The sequence below is a fragment of the Armigeres subalbatus genome, chromosome 2 (genome assembly GCF_024139115.2).
Source record: "Armigeres subalbatus isolate Guangzhou_Male chromosome 2, GZ_Asu_2, whole genome shotgun sequence".
In the NCBI taxonomy this organism is placed as follows: Eukaryota; Metazoa; Arthropoda; class Insecta; order Diptera; family Culicidae; genus Armigeres; species Armigeres subalbatus.
The window spans coordinates 64,245,195-64,266,041 of NC_085140.1; the positions used below are offsets into that span (position 1 = coordinate 64,245,195).

The 20,847-nt window shown below is 39.2% G+C and overlaps 2 protein-coding genes across 7 annotated transcripts in view; both read right to left on the reverse strand.

Annotated features, from left to right (window-relative positions):
• LOC134208763 (uncharacterized) overlaps positions 1–5,030 on the reverse strand; it is a 59,790-nt gene extending 54,760 nt beyond the window's left edge. Inside the window, exons 1-3 of one of the 4 annotated variants that reach the window (XM_062684687.1) lie at positions 4,874–5,030; positions 4,738–4,819; positions 4,455–4,654 (exon numbers count right to left, since the gene is read on the reverse strand). The gene's annotated coding sequence lies outside the window, so the exon portion shown is untranslated. Of the gene's footprint in view, positions 1–377; positions 1,333–4,454; positions 4,655–4,737; positions 4,820–4,873 lie in introns of those variants that run through there. The other 3 variants (XM_062684688.1, XM_062684686.1, XM_062684685.1) reach the window with 3 other exon arrangements.
• Positions 5,031–18,707: 13,677 nt separating this feature from the next.
• Positions 18,708–20,847, reverse strand: part of LOC134208762 (leucine-rich melanocyte differentiation-associated protein-like) — a 33,461-nt gene continuing 31,321 nt past the window's right edge. For all 3 annotated transcript variants that reach the window (XM_062684683.1, XM_062684682.1, XM_062684684.1), the window contains exon 4: positions 18,708–19,408. In XM_062684683.1, coding sequence (XP_062540667.1) covers positions 18,907–19,408 — 502 coding nt within the window. In that variant the 3' untranslated portion in view covers positions 18,708–18,906. The remainder of the gene's footprint in view (positions 19,409–20,847) is intronic.

A 20,847-nucleotide genomic window follows, 5' to 3' on the forward strand; every position in this document is an offset into this window, starting at 1 on the left:
ACGGGTTGAGCCATTTAGGTATCTGTGTTAGTTGGCAGTTCGATTATGGAAATGCGTAGCATCTTGATGCGCAACTGCGTTTCTAAATATTTGTAAAACACTTATTGACTGTATACATATTTGACTTCAAAGTGCATTATTATTAATAGCTGCTATGATTAGGAGCTATTGAATATTGTACATTGATACATTTTAAGCCGCTTTATCTTATTCTGTAGCGGAATCAAATGAAGAGAGACAAACATAAAAACAAAATCCTTATTCCATTAAAAACGCTTTAGGTCACAACATAAGTTGTTACGCAAATTTTACGCATCATTGTTCGATAAAAACAAATGTTGTCGTCACCAGCACTACACACTTCATAGGATATGTACCTTTGGTTTGCTCTATCCGATAATCCCTCGACGGAAGGCAACAGACAGCCAAGCGATTTCCGTGCGTTGACGTAGTTATCTCAAGTATGTGTTCGAGTGCTATTCTAAACCAGTTCTCTCAAGTAGTATGTACACACCTCCAAATTGGTGACCGCACTTGTATCCGCTCACTAAAACGCACAAGGTGCACCCTCGGCTGGATCCTTGCACAATTTGGAAATCGTTAAGAAACACCGCCACTGGCTTTTGGCCTTAAACTTAAACGCACACAAATCGTTGCAGCATAGATTTCTATTTCTCTTCTTCTCCTGTTTAAAGCCAATTATAACACCGCTTGCGTCGATTCAGTCCTACAACAGTTGATTGCGTAGATTGCAGATTGTTATGAAGCCAACACGACACAATTTCTTCTGCGAAATAAGCACTTGTAGGCACAAAGACACTTTTTTTTTCGCTACGCTCGCTGGATGAACTTTTTGCTTCACTTTATTCTTCCACACTCGCGACTACTCGCTGAAACTGAATTGCAACGGCAGGTCACAAAGCCACTGGCCAACACAATATCGCCCCTTCAATTGTTGCTGCAGGTTCATTCATCAACCGCACGGACGACCAACCCCTAATTAGCATATCACACACAACACGACCCGTTTATGTCGTCGAGCAGGTCACTTACTGGCCCTGATATGATTGGCGGTTTCAGTCTGGCCTCCAAGAATTTCCTCCCTATTGCCACACCGGTCGATCTACAGGTACGTGGGCGAACAACCCTTCCAGAACTTATCGGCGGCCGTACTGGCAACGAAATTCGCGAGCGATTCTTTCCTTGTTCGAGCGCAATCTGGTTCTGCAACGCAGTCTGAGCATACACACATGTATGTAGGTAAGTGGGGTATGACGCGATGAATGGAACTGAACGTCTAAGCCGATCGCTGGCGTGATAGCGACTGGTGGTGGCAAGCTGGTTGGATGCGATGACGACCCTCGACAACGACCAACGACTACGACGACGGCGGCGGGTTTCGCATTCAGTCACATGTTTTGGTAGGTGTGTTGTTTACTTTTTTGCGCCGCTTATAGCGAATTTTTTGTCCAGCCATAGCTATGTTTGCATGCTATACAGTTGACTACGCGGTAGTTCGATTGGTAGTAGTGTTCGGTGGATGTGATTTAGTTCTACATTCATGAGACTTTCGGTATTATAATCAACGAGGTTAAGAATTTCATTCCGAGGCGTTTTTATATATTTAAAAAAAAAAGTTCACTAAAAAGTTGACTTTTTCCAAATATATAATATTTTATAGGACCGGTTTTTTGACATACATTGACACAAATGTCTAATGGAAATAAGGGTGGATCTAAAATGTGAAAAAATATGTATTCTGTTTCAAGTGTGCAACATGGAGGTGTACGCCACATCACATCAGGTTGCCGCACGATTGCTTAAATCGTGTGTTTAGCGTGTAGAACGGTAGACCCTTCATCATGCGTTCATAAGTAATTGATTTAATCAGTAAGCAATTTCATTTTTTGGTGACATTCAGCGTAACCAATCCAGCTCAATATGAAATTAAAAATATTTTTATGCGTTCCACAACATACAAGGTTCATTTCTTCACAAAAGTTGAAGCAACATTTCTTCTGAAAAACTGTTTTCGAAGAGGAATTTATCCGCAATTCCACGGAAGATTCATACGAGTAAGCGAGCTTGGCTACCACCTCTGCCTCATACGCAGGAGATCGTGGGTTCAATCCTAGGTTCGTTCTATCCCTTCTACTTTGCATCTTTCCATTGTATGTACTTCTCGTGTCCTAGCAATCGCTAGAACTGGAAATGGACTTTCCTGTAATATCCCGTGGAAATTCAAATGAATTTCCCGTGGAAATTCGAATGCAGTGAATATTCGAATGAATTTCCCGTGTAAATTCGAATGAACTTCCCGTGGAAATTCGAATGCCGTGGAAATTCGAATAAATTTTCCGTGGAAATTCGAATGAACTTTCCGTGGAAATTCGAATGCCGTGGAAATTCGAATAAATTTTCCGTGGAAATTCGAATGAATTTCCCGTGGAAATTCGAATGAATTTCCCGTGGAAATTCGAATGAATTTCCCGTGGAAATTCGAATGAATTTCCCGTGGAAATTCGAATGAATTTCCCGTGGAAATTCGAATGAATTTCCCGTGGAAATTCGAATGAATTTCCGTGGAAATTCGAATGAATTTCCGTGGAAATTCAGAATGAATTTCCGTGGAAATTCGAATGAATTTCCGTGAAATTGAATGAATTTCCGTGGAAATTGAATGAATTTCCGTGGAAATTCGAATGAATTTCCGTGGAAATTGAATGAATTTCCGTGGAAATTCGAATGAACTTCTCGTGGAAATTCGAATGAACTTCTCGTGGAAATTCGAATGACTTTTCTGTGGCAATTTGAATGAATTTCCCGTGGAATTGAATGAATTTCCCGTGGAAATTCGAATGAATTTCCCGTAGAAACTCGAATGAATTTTCCGTGGAAATTCGAACGAATTTCCCGTGGAAATTCGAACGAATTTCCCGTGGAAATTCGAATGAATTTCCCATGCAAATTTGAATGAATTTCCCATGGAATTCGAATGATTTTCCGGTGGACAATCGAATGAATTTCCAGTTGAAAATTTGAATGATTTTTTTGTGGAAAATTGAATGAATTTTCCATCGAAATTCGAATTAATTTTCCGTGGAAAATCAAATGAATTTCCCGTGGAAAATCAAATGAATTTCCCGTGGAAATTCGAATGAATTTCCGTGGAAATTCGAATGAATTTCCGTGGAAATTCGAATGAATTTCCGTGGAAATTCGAATGAATTTCCGTGGAAATTCAGATGAATTTCCGTGGAAATTCGAATGAATTTCCGTGGAAATTCGAATGAATTTCCGTGGAAATTCGAATGAATTTCCGTGGAAATTCGAATGAATTTCCTGTGGAAATTCGAATGAATTTCCGTGGAAATTCGAATGAATTTCCGTGGAAATTCGAATGAATTTCCGTGGAAATTCGAATGAATTTCCGTGGAAATTCGAATGAATTTCCGTGGAAATTGAATGAATTTCCGTGGAAATTCGAATGAATTTCCGTGGAAATTGAATGAATTTCCGTGGAAATTCGAATGAATTTCCGTGGAATTTGAATGAATTTCCTGTGGAAATTCGAATGAATTTCCCGTGGAAATTCGAATGAATTTCCCGTGGAAATTCGAATGAATTTCCCGTGGAAATTCGAATGAATTTCCCGTGGAAATTCGAATGATTTTCCCGTGGAAATTCGAATGAATTTCCCGTGGAAATTCGAATGAATTTCCCGTGGAAATTCGAATGAATTTCCCGTGGAAATTCGAATGAATTTCCCGTGGAAATTCAAATGAATTTCACATGGAAATTCAAATTGTTTTCTCATGGAAATTCAAATTAATTTCTCATGGAAATTCAAATTAATTTCTTATGGAAATTCAAATGAATTTCCCATGGATATTCAAATGAATTTCCCATGGAAATTCAAATGAAATTCCCGTGCAAATTCAAATGAATTTCTCGTGCAAATTCGAATCAATTTCCCGTGGAAATCGAAGGTCGAAGGTCAAAAGGTCGATAGACAGAATGTCGAAGGTCAAAAAGTCGAAAGGACAAAAAGTCGAAAGGACAAAAAGTCGAAGGGTCGAAAGATCGGAGGGACAAAAGGTCGAAACAAAAATGTTAGTCAAAAGGTCGAAACAAAAATGTTAGTCAAAAGGTCGAAACAAAAATGTTAGTCAAAAGGTCGAAGGACAAAAGGTCTAAGGGTCAAAAGGTCGAAAGCACAAAAGGTTGTCACCACCCCCTTGGGAGGGGAAGCCGCATGAGACGGAGGACAAAAAGTTAAGAAAGGCGGTCAAGATGGCACTGGTCCCCATGACCCACTTACCACAATCAGCCTGAAACAAAGAAATGGTTCGAACAAGTGGAACCAATGGCGAAGAGTACTCGGAGTCGCTCTTAATAAAATTAAAGCATAAATTTTACATGCAAATTGAAAGAGGTGTTTATTAATTACTTACGTTCTATTTCAGCTTAAACCTAGGGAAAAGTGTTAATTTGTGTGTGTGTCAGTGTTGAAAGTGTATCCCCCGGCGACGATGGGACGTAGTGCCTGCCCGGGCAGACCGATGAACTGCACTAGCAATCTGCCGGCCATCCGCAGCTGCCGCTTTGCGCCACATTCCGCCAGGCGATTGGTGTTGGCGATGAAAAGATAGGCCTACCGTAGGAGACACAACAAATTATTTCACTGCACCACAGAACCTCATATCATTTCGGGATTGTTTTAAATCTTCCCCTTACCGATCTCAAGCAATCCGTTTTGCCTTTAGCACTGTATTACGGTGGCATATTAGTGACGACACTCAAAAGTGGGCATTGGTGGCTGAAGGGTAAATAAACTAATTAGAAGTGAATTTCACTAATTTATTTGCAGTACCTTGCTGAAGCCCGCCACTAGTCACTTTCTCCACCGAGTTTCACTGCCACAATTTCAAATTTTTCGAAACTCTTGCCGGTCAGGCAATTTAGCACTCGACTTCAACTTAATTTTGCTTTAAATCCCGTCGATTGATTGCAACGTATTGCGAATCCCGCGTGCTGCCTGCTTAGCAGTTAACCGACAACTAACTCCACATCTTCTTGGTCGGTGCCTTCGTCTCGGCATTGATGGAGAGTTGATTATACTCTCTGATCTTTTGGGACGTTAGTGATAGGAGCAGTGAGTGATGTGGAGCGGGAGATCGTTGGATGCTGTGAGATGATCTTGTGGTAAGGGGGTTACTGATGTCGATTTATAGCATCTTATGGTAGGCTGCATCAGTTGGTTCATATATAGGCCAGCACTTCGGCTTGTGATCTTTTAACAGTCCCTTTTTTCTGTTGGATGCGGACTCTCTTCCACTCTACATGGCGCTCATCGATATTTGGTTTTGTTCGTGTTATGTTGTTATGTGTTGTACGTGTAGTGTATTTAACATGGTAAGATTGATTTTTGCTTCAATTAGTTAAGAGTACATAGGGGCTACATTGATGCCCTCGCGAGGCCGTTGGAAGTGTGCAGGTTACAAGGTCGAAACAAAAAAATGAGTCAAAAGGTCGAAAGGATGGAAGGTCGAAAGGACAGGTTGTAGGACAAAAGTTCGAAGGTCAAAAGGTCGAAAGGACAAAAGGTTTCGTACATTAATATTTATTTGTGTTTAACCTGATTTTCATTGTTGAATTTTTCCTTCTTTAAGTCATAGACTGTTCTTTCGGCTTCCGCATATTTGTATTTATTTGTGTTTCACCTGATTATATTTTATTCAGTTCAATCAAAGTTAATTGTCTATTCCCGGAGATTAAACCACCCGACTTGGACATTAATTTACAATGTTGTGAAAACTCATATGTGAATAATTACGTTATGTGCATTTGGATTTCCAAATCAATATCTTCCACATAACGTACATATGTGGTTCATCAACACCTTTAAACTTTGATATTTTTTTTGTAATTTTAATTGTTCGAATTTCAAAAAGTTTTTAATGTCGATCAATAATATAAAGTTCAATGCTTGTTCAAATCTGATTAAAAATTAATTTTAAACTACCCGAGCAGCACAATTGTGGTGTAGAGATTTCCGTAACCTGTATACAACCAAATTCTGTTAAATTTAAATTGTAGCAACCAAGTTGGCCTGATTTGTGCCGCTAATGTAGAAAAACAAAATTATTGAAATGTGAATTTGATTAATTCGCGAAATCATTATTTTTGCTTAAAATATGTTCAGCCTATGATTAATGGAACGAAACCTTTAATATCTGTTTATTCGACTTGTTTTTCGACTTTTTGTCTCTTTTATCTTTCATCCTTTCGACTCCGTTATTTTTTTCCTTTTCGACCTTTTGTCCCTTTAACCTTTGTTCCTTCGACCTTATGTCCTTTCGACCTTTTGACCTTCGACAGTTTGTCTTTCGACCTTTTGACCTTCGACCTTTCGTCCTACAATCGTTCTTTAGACCTTTTAACACAAATTTTTTGCTTCGACCTTTTGACTGTGATTTTTTGTTTCGACTTTTTGACCCTTCGAACTTTTGACCCTTCGACCTTTTGACCCTTCGACGTTTTGTCCTTTCGACTTTTTGACCTTCTACCTTTTGTACTTGGACCTTTTGACCTTCAACCTTTTGTCCTACAACCTTTCCCGGGAAATTCATTCAAATTTTCAGGGGGAAATTCATGAGCATGAGCATGATTGACCGCCCACGGTTGCTACTCCGTTATTGCCAGGCCAGCTGTCATTACACAAAGAACCAATAGATGAAGTTTGGGACTAACATCATCTTCAATGTGTAAGAACTGGTGATCCAAAAATATCAGTGCCGGCCGTGTCCGAATGCGGGCCAATTAATGAATGGGTAGGAATATTTTGACGTGGTACTCGCTTTGAAAGAAGCCGACGAGTCATCTGCACTTCCACGAGAAATCACTGAGATGTTGGATATATGGGGTAGGGAGTGTGGCAGGGTTCGTTTTGGTAAACGGTCTGTTGTGTATAGCGTGTAGTCTGATTTAAAACAAATACCATCGGAAAACGCTAAATATTTTAATTATCGGATGCGAACTAAATTTTCACTTTCTGATTAACTTACTCACCCGCACAAAACAGAACAAAATTTCGGTGACCGGTCGATCGTTTAGCTTTCCGCGCGATGCAAAAATAAATTTCGACGACCAGCTCGCTCTGCTTACTGGAGAATTTGAAACACGAGAAATCACACACTGAACTGATTAACTTTATTACCGGCCGCGCAATGCAGAACATAATATTTCTGCCGATCGCGCGATGGTTCTGCTGTCGACACTGAACTCTCAAATTTTGAAGGGGGAAATTCATTCGAAAAAAAATTCCGTGAAACTTTGCATGAGTTTCGAATGGTTTTCTTGTGTGAATTTTTTGAAATTTTAGAAAGAAATTTTGAATGAATTTTAAAAAAATTGAAAAAACTCGAAATAATATCCCGTGGAAATTCGAATGAATTTTCCGTGGAAATTCGAATAAATTTCCAGTAGAAATTTGAATGAAAAAACAAAATTTATCGTATTTCTGCTCGGTAAGCAAAGTGTTCCCGCGGTCGAGTAAACGAATTGGGACGTGAACGGACGTGTTTTGGGTAGGACGCAGAACATTGGCGAAATTCAAGTTTATGATAAAACGTGTTTTTTATATGATGTCGAACATTTGCAAGATCCAGGTTACTTTGTTCTGCTAATGAGTAATTTTCGCATGAGGATGATATAAACTGCCGCTAACCGCAAGCCAGACTTATCTGTATATGGATGCCATATCCAGATAAGTCTGACTTGCGGTTAGCGGCAGTAAACCGTCGGAGAATTTAACGAACGTAACTGATGAAGGAATGAAAAAGTCCATCGAGCCATTTTCGAGTTATGCGAATACGAACACAGACCATTTCAAATTTATTTTATAGAAAAGGTACTAATCCCTAGTACCAATTTGCGACAATATACAGTAGATTGCTTAATTGAGCATTGAATAGCCACCTACGATTTGTACAATCACATATGCTATGCTATTTTATGATATCCGAATGGCTTTCCCATGAAAATTCGAGTGAAATTTCCAATGAAAATTTGGAGGAGTTTCCCGTAGATATTCAAATGATTTTTAGACAAATATTCCGTTGAAACTCCGATGATTTTTTGTTTAAATTCAAATGATATTTCCATTTAAATTCGGTTGAAATCATCGTGGAAAATAGGAAAAATTTTTTTTGGGAATTTGAACAAATTTCTCTTGGTTATTTGAATAAATTTCCCGTGGAAATTCGGGTTAATTTCTTTTGAAAAATATAATGTATTTCTCGAATAAAAATTCGTATCGATTTGCTATTTCTTGTGGAAATTTCCAAAAAAATCCATGATACTTCCGATGAAATTTCCATGGAAATTTGAATAAATTCTTTATGGAAATCTACAAGGTTTTCCCGTGAAAACTCGAAATAGTATCCTGTGGAAGCTCGGATGAATCTTCTATGCAAATTTGGGTAAATTTTCTATGTTTGTTCAAATAAATTTGCTTGGAAATTCAGATAAATGTCCCGTGGCATTCGGATGGAATTCATCCAAATGTATTTCCTCTGCATTTACTGTGTATCGTCCAGCAAATTTCTGATGAACTTCTTGTGGAAATCTGGGTGAAATTCTAGTTGGTATTGAAATGAAAACTCTGTGGGCATAAAGAAAGGGTTTCCCGTGGAAATTTCTGAAATTCTTTGTGGAAATCTGGGAAGAATTAAATCAAAGTAAAAATCAAAGGATTTCCCGATTAAATGCAGAAATATTTTTAATGAAAATAATCAATTCCTCAAATTTCCTTGAATTTATAATGAACTTCGATTTGCTTTCATAGTTTCCTTTCACAGGGAAAGAAGCTTCATGTGGAAATTTAGAAGAGTTAATTGCAAAATTTCAAAAAATAATCTTCATTGTTTCGGAGAATTTTAACTTGAATTTTAGCAAAATATTCTTGGAAAAATTACTCAAATGTAGGGCAAAATGAATTAATTCCCAGTAAATATGCAAGAAAAAAAATCGTCATGATGATTCACACCTCGTCTGGAAATTTTCGGACCTACGCATACCCTTTTGTGCAGCATAACTACGCGATGAGGTCACCTAGAAATCAATGCCAACATAGCAATGGAAAAGAACCGCAGCATAGTTCATTGACCGGTTTTGGCAAAGCATACGTGAGTCGAATTAGGCAAACAAAACGGATTGTTGCTAGGAACAAATACTGTAGCATGAACATTTGTAGGAAAAAACACTCGAATTAATTTAACCGGTAGTGGTGTTGCCGTTCACGTATTTTATCAAATGTGATTAAAAGAAGAACATTAGATAGGTTGAAATAACACTTCAAGTAGGTAGATAGACTTATTTCCATCTGTTTTTTTTTTCCAGGTCGGCCCATTTTTCAATGGTGATAAAATACACAACAGAATATCCCTTTTTGCGAATAAATCAAAAACTCTTTAGCACCATCATAAGGTGAATAGATTTCATTGCTGCTGAAGTTCAGTCCCTACATTGATTTCTCAACCAAATTCCACAGAATCATTCTCAGGAGTAAGGAAGAATTAGAATAGACAAAAAAAAACCAACCGTCGAAGACGAGTTTAGTACTCTCCATTTAATTCCACTACGTTCTGTTATATTTGCAGATACCTATTTCGACCGCAACTGTATTGTCGTCTTCAGTGTCTCGTGCTTGACAAGTCGAGTCAAGTACGAGACACTGAAGACGACCACACAGTTGCGGTCGAAATAGGTATCTGCAAAGATAACAAAACGTAGTGGAATTAAATGGAGAGTACCAAACTCGTCTTAGACGGTTGAATACATTCCACTAAAAAGAGCTTAAAATATTTTTTCTCAAGTTAAACCATTTAAAATAATGTGAAAAATCCTTTTAAAATAGGAAAGGCTTATTTTCGCATAACACTTGTTGTGAGTCAATAAACAACAAAATTGTTATTTCTCTTATACCGAACAACGCCATCGATTAACTTTTCCACTTTTTCATAGTTTCAGACGCGGATGGTTTTTCTCGTTTCTACGAAATAACTTGTCCTTAAGAAGTTGCTGCTCAAGCTAAAAAAATTGCATACATCAACCCTAACCAAAACCATAAACTCACATCAACCTACCACATACATCTTTGAAAAGTTAATTTCGCATAGCATACATCCCGCATACAGTCAGTGTAGTGTGTCAGTCACTCGCTAATTCCGTGCAAAAAAGCGCTTGTGACTTTGTGGTATCATGCCATTCATTACGATAATCAGTCCAGCCATTTCTGTGCACTCTAATTCTTTCGGTCAGGAATTATTAATTAGCATCCCCCTATCACCATTACTCATGTGTTGTGGAGCACCCAACAGCACGCGTCACATGTTCGACTGTAAGCGTAGCGTCGTCGTTCCGGTTAAGGCTTTATGGAAGCTTGCTCCGTGAAAGACTGGCGAGATTGATGCGCAATTGTTGCTTCGCATATTAACATAATGCCATACAAGCAGCTTTGCACCGACGACGACGATGACGGCGGTCCGAGACGATTCTGATTTGCAAATTTTCCTGGTGTGCAGCTCAACAAGTGCTAAAAGTTCTACATGTATGTATGCAGCGACTCTCGTAATGGGACTGAAACTTGCGTGACCCTCCAAGGAATTGGCAGTACGCTGAATGTCAATTGCTTGATTAGGGTAGCAGTGACGTACAATGTGCAGCCTGGAATCTAATTAGTCGAGACATTTCTGCAGTAATTCACTATGTAACAGTTGGTTAGATCGTAAATCTCATATGAGATAATCTCATAGACTTGGCGTTATGAAACACGTTAAGGTTTGTTGAACAGCCAATATAATTGAGAGGTCGTGTTCTTCGCTGGAGAATGACGCCAACGCGAATGATCGAGTGGTGGCAAGGATCGTGTTATTATCGTGTTGAAACATTGTTTTATGCAGCCCGGCGGCCGGAGGTTCGATTTCACCTTCTAACACTGCTGATTATTCAATACGGAGTCGAGATTTTAAAGCTATAAAAATATGACGGGAAGGCATCGCCTAGACGTGAGGTAACGGTTATGGTTCAACGGTTATTCAATGCCAAGGTTACCCATGTCGACCGATGCGTTGTTGTTTCCCATTTATAAGACAGTTTGGTGTTGCATAGTGAAACGGAAAGAAACCTCAAAATAGTCACGTGTATCGCCGGAGCCACCATGCAAATATTAGTATTGCGTATGCGAATTGTGTATTTGAATAGCGACGGAAGCGTTTAAAGGAGACAGCTTAGCTTCCCAATGAGCAAGGCGAGTGCCGCTTGGTAGAGAATGCTAATGACTCATTTTTCATACTTACATGGCACTCGAGTGTAATTTTAATTAAATGTCAATATGCTTGCATATTAGCGAGCAATATAAATAGTATACATGGAATAATAAAAGGATCATATTTAGGTTCTGAAAATAGAAGAACATATATTTTTTGCCGAATTTGATAAATTGCATTATAGAGAACCATCTAACGATAGTGGACAGCTTTGTAACCGCGCATCTAATCGCATGGCTAAGAAGGGCCCCAAACGACGTATCCTACTTCATGATTTTGAAAGACAAGCTCAACAGTTGCATTTTTGATAATTTCTGGCCACATTGGCTACGTCTGAAAGTGTTCCTAAAGAAGTGGACAAATTTCGATTAGATCTGAAGCCACGATTAGCTCTGAAGTTCACGTATTTTATCAAATGTAATTAAGAACATTAGATAGGTTGAAATAACACTTCAAATAGATAGACTTATTTCTGTTTTTTCCCCAAGGCGGCCCATTTTTCAATGGTGACAAAATACACAACAGAATATCCCTTTTTGCGAATAAATCAAAAACTCTTAAGCACCATCATAGGGTGAATAGATTTCATTGCTGCTTGAAGTTCAGTCCCTACATTGATTTCTCAACCAAATTCCACAGAATCATTCTCAGGGGTAAAGAAGAATTAGAATAGACAAGTTAAACCGACCGTCTAAGACGAGTTTAGTACTCTCCATTTAATTCCACTACGTTCTGTTATATATACCCATCACGAATGTGAAAAACAAGCAAAACAGATGCGTTTTTGATAGGTTTTGGACATATTCATTCGGTGAACCTTCCTTTCTGGGGGATGTGGACAAATAATAATTATCTCCGTGATCAATTCAACGACATACCATATTTATAATAAAAGTCAAATGCCCAAACATGATCCTTGGCAATTCGGTTGATGAATTTGATTTTTTGTATTATGAGTGATGATTTGTCCCTAGGTAGGATCCATCTCTAAGCTGGCCAATAAGATCAAATACGCTCAAAAAGCCGTCTGTTTATTCCATCTTGCCGAATTTGGGCTATAAGTTGCTCCCCAAATCCGATAAGTCCTGCCAACTCCAGAAGTTCACTGTCTCCGTTGGAAACTCCTTTCCGAGCACTTCAATATCACTTACTGACCCTCTCTGGATCCAGATTTCATCCAAGTCTGCCAATAGCAACTCCTGCCAATAGCAGCATCAATCCGGATACTTCTCCGGGATACAATTCCTATTTCCGAATGGGTTTCTTCCTGCTGAACAAACATAAACTAACTGAGGGGCTGTCCACAAACCACGTAGACCGAAATTTCACTTTTTCAAACCCCCCCGTCCCCCCTAGTAGACTTTAGTAGACTTTTTCAAAACCCTCCCTCCCCCCATGGTGTCTACGTAGACTTTACCAAATTTTACAAAACATCATATATGATTGGAAAATATGGAAATCAACCACGTTTTAAGCAATTCAGCTATTCAATTCCATTTCCATGTAAACATTACAACAAAATTCGAATTTCAAACTTAACAAAATTACAATGAACAAAATCCAACAAAACAAAAATCAAATTGAAACGAAATCAAATTTAATGCTCTGTTCATAACTCCTGAAATCAAATCTCAAAGCCAATTAATTTAATTACTGTTGAATTAAATTCCTCCTAAAGGTGTGCCACCACCATCGCCAACATTTTTGCATCGGCGCGCCACCGATAAAATCTGTCACGCATCTGACCTATAATTCTCAACGCCGGTTCAAAATTGTAAAAACCGTGAATTGTAAGAATTTAGAAAAAGTTGAAATTTCGAGAATGTCAAGTCTACTTCCATGCAATATCCCGCTGAATAATCATCTGTTGATTTTTCTTCTGTTGATTATTTCCCGAGGTAATTTTTAGTTTAAACGGATATTCCGAAATATTTCCCGTGGAAATTTAGAATGGTTTCTTACGATATTTTTTAATTTCTCTTGCAAATTTGGAGCAATTTCTTGAGGAAATTTAAATAAATCTTATGAGCATTCCAAAAAATATTTTCTGGATAATTTTCGGTGGAAATTATGGAGAATTTTCAGTTGAAATCAGGTGAACTTCTCGTAAAAAATTCGAATAAATTTTCATGAAAATTTGAAAGGCGCTTTTACAAAAATTGCAATTTTTTTGTGGAAACTCAAACTGTTTTTGGTGGGAAATTCAAATAATTTCTCGTAGAAGTTTTCAACAATTTATTTAGAAATTTCGAAAATTGTCCACCGATAATTCCAAAGAATTTGCATTAGAACTGCCGAAGAAATTTACGAAGGAGAATTTTGCTTATATTTGCAATGAATTCCTTGCAAATATTCCGAAGAATTTCCGAAATTAAGCAAAAAATTTCGGGGACTTCCCAGAAAATCTCCAGTGAATATTCTGAAGGGTTTCTCGCGGAAATTTCGGAGAATTCCCCTTACAAGTTCCAAAGAATATCTTTTAGGCATTCCAAAGGCTTTTTTTTGGACATTCCAAAATGCTTCCTTTTTAAATTCCAAACAAATCCGTTGAAGTACGACATAATTTCAATAGTTTTCAAAGAAGTTCCTGCCGAAACGAAATTCTAGTAGAATCTGCAGTAAAATCCAAGTGAAGATTTTGAAAAAAAAAATCGAAAACTTTTATGGAATACTTTGGAGAAGTTTCCTGCTCAACACAGAAGAATTTCCTGGTGTGAAATCCATGATAGTTTTAAGCCGTAGCTCAGACTTTTACTTTAGTGAAATTCATTAAATTTTTAAGGAGAAACGCAAGAGATTATTTGGTAAAGTTTTGCAAAAAAACGGAACATCCTAAACAAATCAAACAATTGAACTTCACACGAAGCTGCTGTATAAATCGCTTTAAAAAAATTAAATCAAAAAGTCTACGTAGACTTTTGGTATACCCCCCCGTCCGCCTTCGTAGACTATCGTAGACTTTTTCGAAACCCCTCCCCCCCTCTCAAAAGTCTACGTGGTTTATGGACAGCCCCTGATACGTCATCCATATGGTGTCGAGCCAATTGATCGAACGGGCATGGAAAGAATAGTGAGTAATTAGAATTGCGTGTAAAGAGAGAAGCGAGGAGTTAGATAATTCTCACTCCTCATAAGTAATAAGATGTGATAAAAAAGTGGTTAGAAGAGTGAGAAATAAAAAGAGAAATGTGAAAAGTGAGAGGTGAACAAATGAAAAATAAAAAATAAGAAACGAGAAGTGAATAATAAGAAGTGCCATGTGAGAATTTAAAATAGAGAAACAAACCCTTGTTCGTTCCTGCTTCCTTCTTTTTTCATTCATCTTCCTTCCTTTTTTCTTCTTCTCTCTTCAACAATCTTAATTCTATCTTACTTTATTCTTCTTCTCGCTTCTTTCTTTCTTTTTGCTACTTTGTTCATTCTTTTTCCTTGTTCCTTCTTGCATCTTCCTATTTCCTTCTTTTTTTCTTCCTCTTTCTTTCTTCTTTCTTGTTGTTGCATCCTTCACCCTGCAGTTTTCTTACTTTTTTCGTATGTCTTCTTCCTTCACTTCTTCTTCCTTGTTAATCCTTCCTTCATCTTTCTTCGTTAACCCTTCTTTCTTCTTCATTCATTATACTTTCTTCTTTATTCTTTCTGCTTTCTTTTTTTCCTCTTCCTGCTTCCTTTTTCATCTTCCTTCCTCTTTCATCCTTCAGCTTTCCTTCCTTTTTCCTTCTTCCTCTTCTTTCTTTTTTCTTCCTTATGCTTTCTTCCTTCGTTGTTTTTCTTATTTCCTTCATACTCCTTCCTTTCCCTTCCTTTATTTTACCTTCTTTTTTCTTCCTTTTTCCATCTTCCTTCTTCCATTTGCATTCTTCATTATTCCTTCTTCATGTTTCCTTCCTAATTTTTCTTTTCCATTTTTCTTCATTCTTTCTTCCTTTTTATGTATTACTTCTTCTTTTTCCTACATCCTTCTTTCTCTCTTCCTTGTTCCTCCTTCTTTCTTTCTTCTTTCTTATTTCCCTCTTCCCTTTCTTTCTTCTTCCTTTTCTTTCCTGTTTCTTCATCCCTCCATCTGTCCTATATCTCACCACCCACTTCTCTTAACATCTCCCTTCTCTCTTTCAAATTATTCTCTCTCACTTCTCATATGTTGAATCTATTTTACTCACTGCTCACTTTCTTCTTCTCACTAGTCACCTATCACTTCTCAGCATTCACTTATCACTACTCTGTACTAATTTCGAACTTCTAATTTTTCGCTAAGAATTATCCATATCGTCCTGGATAAGATTCCAGTTCCCACGCTTCTCCTGGAAGTCAAACTCTGCCTCCAGTGGGGAAGCGGCCCATTTGGCATAAAGACATTTGGCATTACGCCATTTGGCATAAGGTCATTTGGCATAAAGGCCATTTGGCATAATTGTAACCAACGTTAAAAGTGAGGGTCTTTTGGCATAACGGACATTTGGCATAATTTTTCTTTGCGCTCGCTAAATGATGACTAAGTGGTGCGGGAAACACTCCGGAATAGTAAATATAACACCCGTCGATAACCATATTAAAAAGACATTATCCTCTCATAGAAAGAATGCATTTGCAATGCAATGCAAAAGTAGGCGCATGCCCGGATTAGAGCAGTGGTAGATGTAATCCACCTCCTTAGCCGTGCGGTAAGATGCGCGGATACAAAGCAAGACCATGCTGAAGGTGGCTGGGCTCGATTCTCGGTGCCGGTCTAGGCAATTTTCGGATTGGAAATTGTCTCGACTTCCTGGGCATAAAAGTATCATCGTGCTAGCCTCATGATATACGAATGCAAAAATGGTAACCTGGCTTAGAAATCCTCTCTTTAAAAGTAGGCTTGTGGCCGGATTATGGCAATGAAGGATATGATACCTTCATTAAAAGTAGGCGTGTGGCCGTATTAGGGCAATGAAGGCTGTGATCCCTTCTTTAAAAGTAGGTGCTAGTAGGATATGATCTCTTCTTTAAAAGTAGGCGCTTGCCCGGATTAAGGTCACGGTGGATCTGATCCCTTCTTTAAAGGTAGGCGCTTACATGGATTATGGCAATGGATGATGTGATCCCTTCTTTAAAAGTAGGTGCTTGTCCGGATTAGGGCAATAAAGGATGTGATCCCTTCTTTAAAAGTAGGTGCTAGTAGGATATGATCTCTGATTTAAAAGTAGGCGCTTGCTCGTATTAAGGTCATGGTGGATGCAATCCCTTCTTCAAAGATAGGCGCTTGCATGGATTATGACAATGGATGATGTGATCCCGGATTATGGTAATGGTGGATGTGATTCCTTCTTTAAAAGAAGGCGCTTGCCCGGATTGAGGCAATGGTGGAAGAGATCTCTTCTTTAAAAGTAGGCGCATGCCCGGATTAAGGCCATGGTGAATGCTATCCCTCCCTTTGAAAGTAGGCGCTTGCATGGATTATGGCAATGAAGGATGTGATCCCTTCTTTAAAAGTAGGTGCTTGTCCGGATTATGACAATGGCGGATGTGATTCCTTCTTTAAAAGAAGGCGCATGCCCGGATTGAGGCAATGGTGGATGTGATCCCTTCTTTAAAAATAGGCGCTTGCACGGATTATGGAAATGGAGGATTTGATTTGTTCTTTAAAAGTAGGCGCTTGTCCGGATTGAAGCAATGGTGGATGTAATCCTTTCTTTAAAAGTAGGCCCTGCCTGGATTATAACAATGGTGGATGTGTTTCCTTCTTTAAAAGAAGGCGCTTGCCCGGATGGAGGCAATGGTGGATGTGATCCCTACTTTAAAAATAGGCGCTCTGATGGACATGAATGCGCACTATCTTCCTGTGCGGTGGTGATGTTCAATGTCGGCCCTCCGAGATGTCGCCCTATTGGAAACGTTATGTCTTATATCTTCGAAACACTTCAGAACGCAGCACCTCATCTACACTTCTCGACTCCGTCCAGAACATCTTAGAAGCTGCTGATGGTAGTTGGATGATACGTGTCGAGCGGACAAAACCAGATGGTACGCCTTCCTAGTGCTTATGAGGCTTCCCCCTTGTAAGTGCATTGCAATTATACTCTCAATTAGTGGAAAAGTATATAGGAAAGTATAAAGTATAAAGGAAAGCGGGCTCTCGTTTTGTTAATCTAGGAGATGTCCTTCAGGACGCCTTTTAGCAGGGTAATCACACGGATCATGGTATCCCTCAAAATCTCAAAGACGTTCAGTGTTTCTTATTGCCAGTGTTTTTTTATGCCATGTTTCTTATTGCCATGGACGGGATTAAATTTTCTCGCTCCTTATATCCATATTGTCATCTACGCCATTCTACTGGTCGTCGTAGATACCCTCGCGCATCAAAGCCCAATCCGCAGTAAGTGCTGTCCTTTGTTGGACTTCCTTGCTAGGCTTCACGATGAACGCCTGCACATGTGTTCTTGGCCATGTTTGCCAAAGGAGGCATCAGTTATCCGGGCCGAGTAATAGGTCCACAACCTAATCTCAAAATTGTTAAAGTTCATTCCATCGACCGGGGATTATCCTTTCTGCCCCATTTCCAAGTTTAATTTGGTCCTAGCTCTATTCAAGCCCCGTAAGACCAAAAATAGGGCACACTGCCTGTGGATTCGGTAGGCTATAATCGAAAATCGCCTGCTCTATGTGTTGGAGTACTTTGTCACCGACCATCAACCAGTACATTCAGAGCTGCTTCTGGGTTGCTTCTGTCTACACCAGCCTGTACTGAGGCAGACATCGTGCCATTCCGCCATATTGCACTGGCATCAAACTACTGCAAAGCCGTCTCATTCGCCGAATCTACGTCCGAAGATAATTGGGTCTCTATCTCCTGGTTAAGAGAGACCAGATTTTGCGCCCGCTCGCTGGTGGAGCTAGGAGCACTCCACTTCAGCCACCACAAATAGCCCAATAGGTCAATGCCAACGTGACAGGGGTGACACCTCGAAGGCGCTCAGGAAGTTGGTGGCCTGTTAAATATGAAGCCTGAAGAAGAGTTTTTCTGTTGTGTTTTGTTCGGAATCTCACTTTTAAAAAAAAGCTCAAAAGAATCAAAGGTTTTCAGTTAATCCACCAAATTTGTATCTAATTAATTCTCAGCCATAGTTAAGTTATCGGATCTGTAACCAGCCTAAGTTTTATTGAGTTGCGTTTTTTATAATTTAATTCTTCGACCTGCTTTATTCAACTATCAACGGTCATCTAAAAAATAATAGTCGTTTCATACTTACTTTGAAATTTGAAGCATTACAATTGGTGCAAAAGCATAACGAAGATTGGTTTGTACATTTAAAAATCGCATGCCAACTTCTAAATAATGACAAAAAAAAAATTTATTCCAGAAAAGAGATTCACATAACGCATATCAATCGAAATAAAAGACTCAGCTCTTATTCTGCTCCATTTATATTTGTACTGGAAAATCGTAACATTGAGGCTTTATCTCGTTTATACTTAACGAATATATACACATATACAACTATTTCAAACAGTCTTGAGTTTAAATCTAATATTCGAGTAAAATAATCATTCGATTTCGCTTTGGTCAATTTCAAAAACTTCCCCGCGCTTCACCGCCATCCTCAAGTCAAGAGTCGTCCGTTCCGTTGTCCTTGACATGCTGCAGTTCCTGTTCCTTCTTCCTCTGGCGTCGCTGTGCAGCCTTTCGGCTCATCTGCTGGCCCCGGCCAACGGTTTCGAAAATGTTGAACGGCGTCTGCCCGATATTGTAGGTGTGCTTATACTGTTTAGCTTGGGCCCGCTGGGCGGAGGTTACCTCCGCGTCGTCCAGATGGGACAACTGGGGCAGAATACTGATCACCATCATGCGGTAGTCGTTGTGCTCGAGGGTGGAATTGCCGTTGAAGGAGGACGTGGCACCGGGGTTTCCCATGAGCGAGAGGTACCGCAGCGATGGGCAGCAGTCTCGGATTCGGTAGACCCACTTCTGGACGTTGTCAATTTCGCAATTGTTCAGCCACAGGAGCGACAGATTTGGCAATGACGGCAGGGTTTTTTCGTCCGGTTGGGGGTTCTTGTCCAGGATGAGGGTGTTGAGTTGGCGGAAGTGGCTCAGGAATGAGAGATCTCTGCGAGAAGAGAAAAACAAATTCAATGTAAAATATATGTTGGGCAATATAAATATGAATTTGAACATAGAACAGATTGATAGTGAAAATGGTTATTCCTCTTCAGACTGTTTTATTTCCCAAAAAGCGATTTCTCGTCGAAAATTTTCGTGAGTAAGCATCCTATGCTCCTCAGATTGAGTGAGCATTACATAACGGGCCCTGTCAATTAGTTTCAAATTTATCCGCTTGCCGCTAGTAGCAGATTCTAGTATCCCAATTAGTTTGGTATTAATGAAGAATTGTTTAGATTTCTTTTCATAATGAAGGCAACTGTGAATACTCTTTATTTCGATTGATCATAAAAAGGGATATCGAGTTAGGGAGATGGAAATTTTAAATTAGTGCAAAAAAACTGATCTACTTGAGATACCCCTAGGTTTTTTTTGCAGAGAATTAAGATATTAGTTGCAATACGTTTCTGGAAATCCTTTAGATACGTGAAAATATACTTAGAAGCTCGCACGGTGGTATATCACCGCAAATCTTGTGATTTTTTCTCATCGCCAGACTATCGATATGATTTATTAGTGTTTGAATGATCGTGTATTCGCGTGACGCGTCATTTCGGCCATTTGAAGCGAAATCATCCACAGTTTGCAGATTTCACAAGGCACGCATGGTTTGGAGTGTACGTTTGATCGTGTTCATGCTCGGTACGCAGATACTTGACACGATCCGGTATTGTGCTTGGTGCGGTTGAAATAAAAATTAATTGATCAGACCGCATCGTGCTGTGCGGTTCTTTCTCTCTTTGCGGAAGGAAGTTTTTAATACTACCCGAAGCTATTTTAATTTCAACAGTGCTTCTCAGCGCTATTTGTACCCACTGATCCCGTTACGATCTTTGCAAGGACCCGTGCCTTCGTTTTACGTTGGACCCGTTTGCGGAAGTAAAATTCCGGCAAGCGGTGGTAATCCTGCAGGGACACCGTTCTGGGAAAAAACCTCTTAGAAGGTCACGTCTCCACGCTCAGCCATGAGCATTAATAAAAACAAGAGGAAGGGGAGTCTCTGAATTCTCCACTTCCTTCAAAGAAACAAGGTTTCAAGACCGTCCTGCCAAAGCGCGGAAAAAATAGAAGGAAGCTGGAGAATTCAGATATTCCTTCTAACTCTAATATCGGAAATAATTCTTCTCCAATCGAACTGAGCAATCAGTTCGATTTGATTAATGATGAAATTGAGCAAATCGAATCTACCTCTAGCCCAGGTGATTCGATTCATGCGAAAAAAGCAAAGGATTCCGCCAATTGTGGTATCTGTTGCCGAGTTTTCTGGCTTCCGGAATGAGATTTTGAGTAACCTTCAGGGGATCAAGGTTTCATTTCAGATTGCTAGGAAGGGTGACTGCCGCGTTTTGCCGGGATCCTTTGACGATCGCAAACGTCTTCTTCACT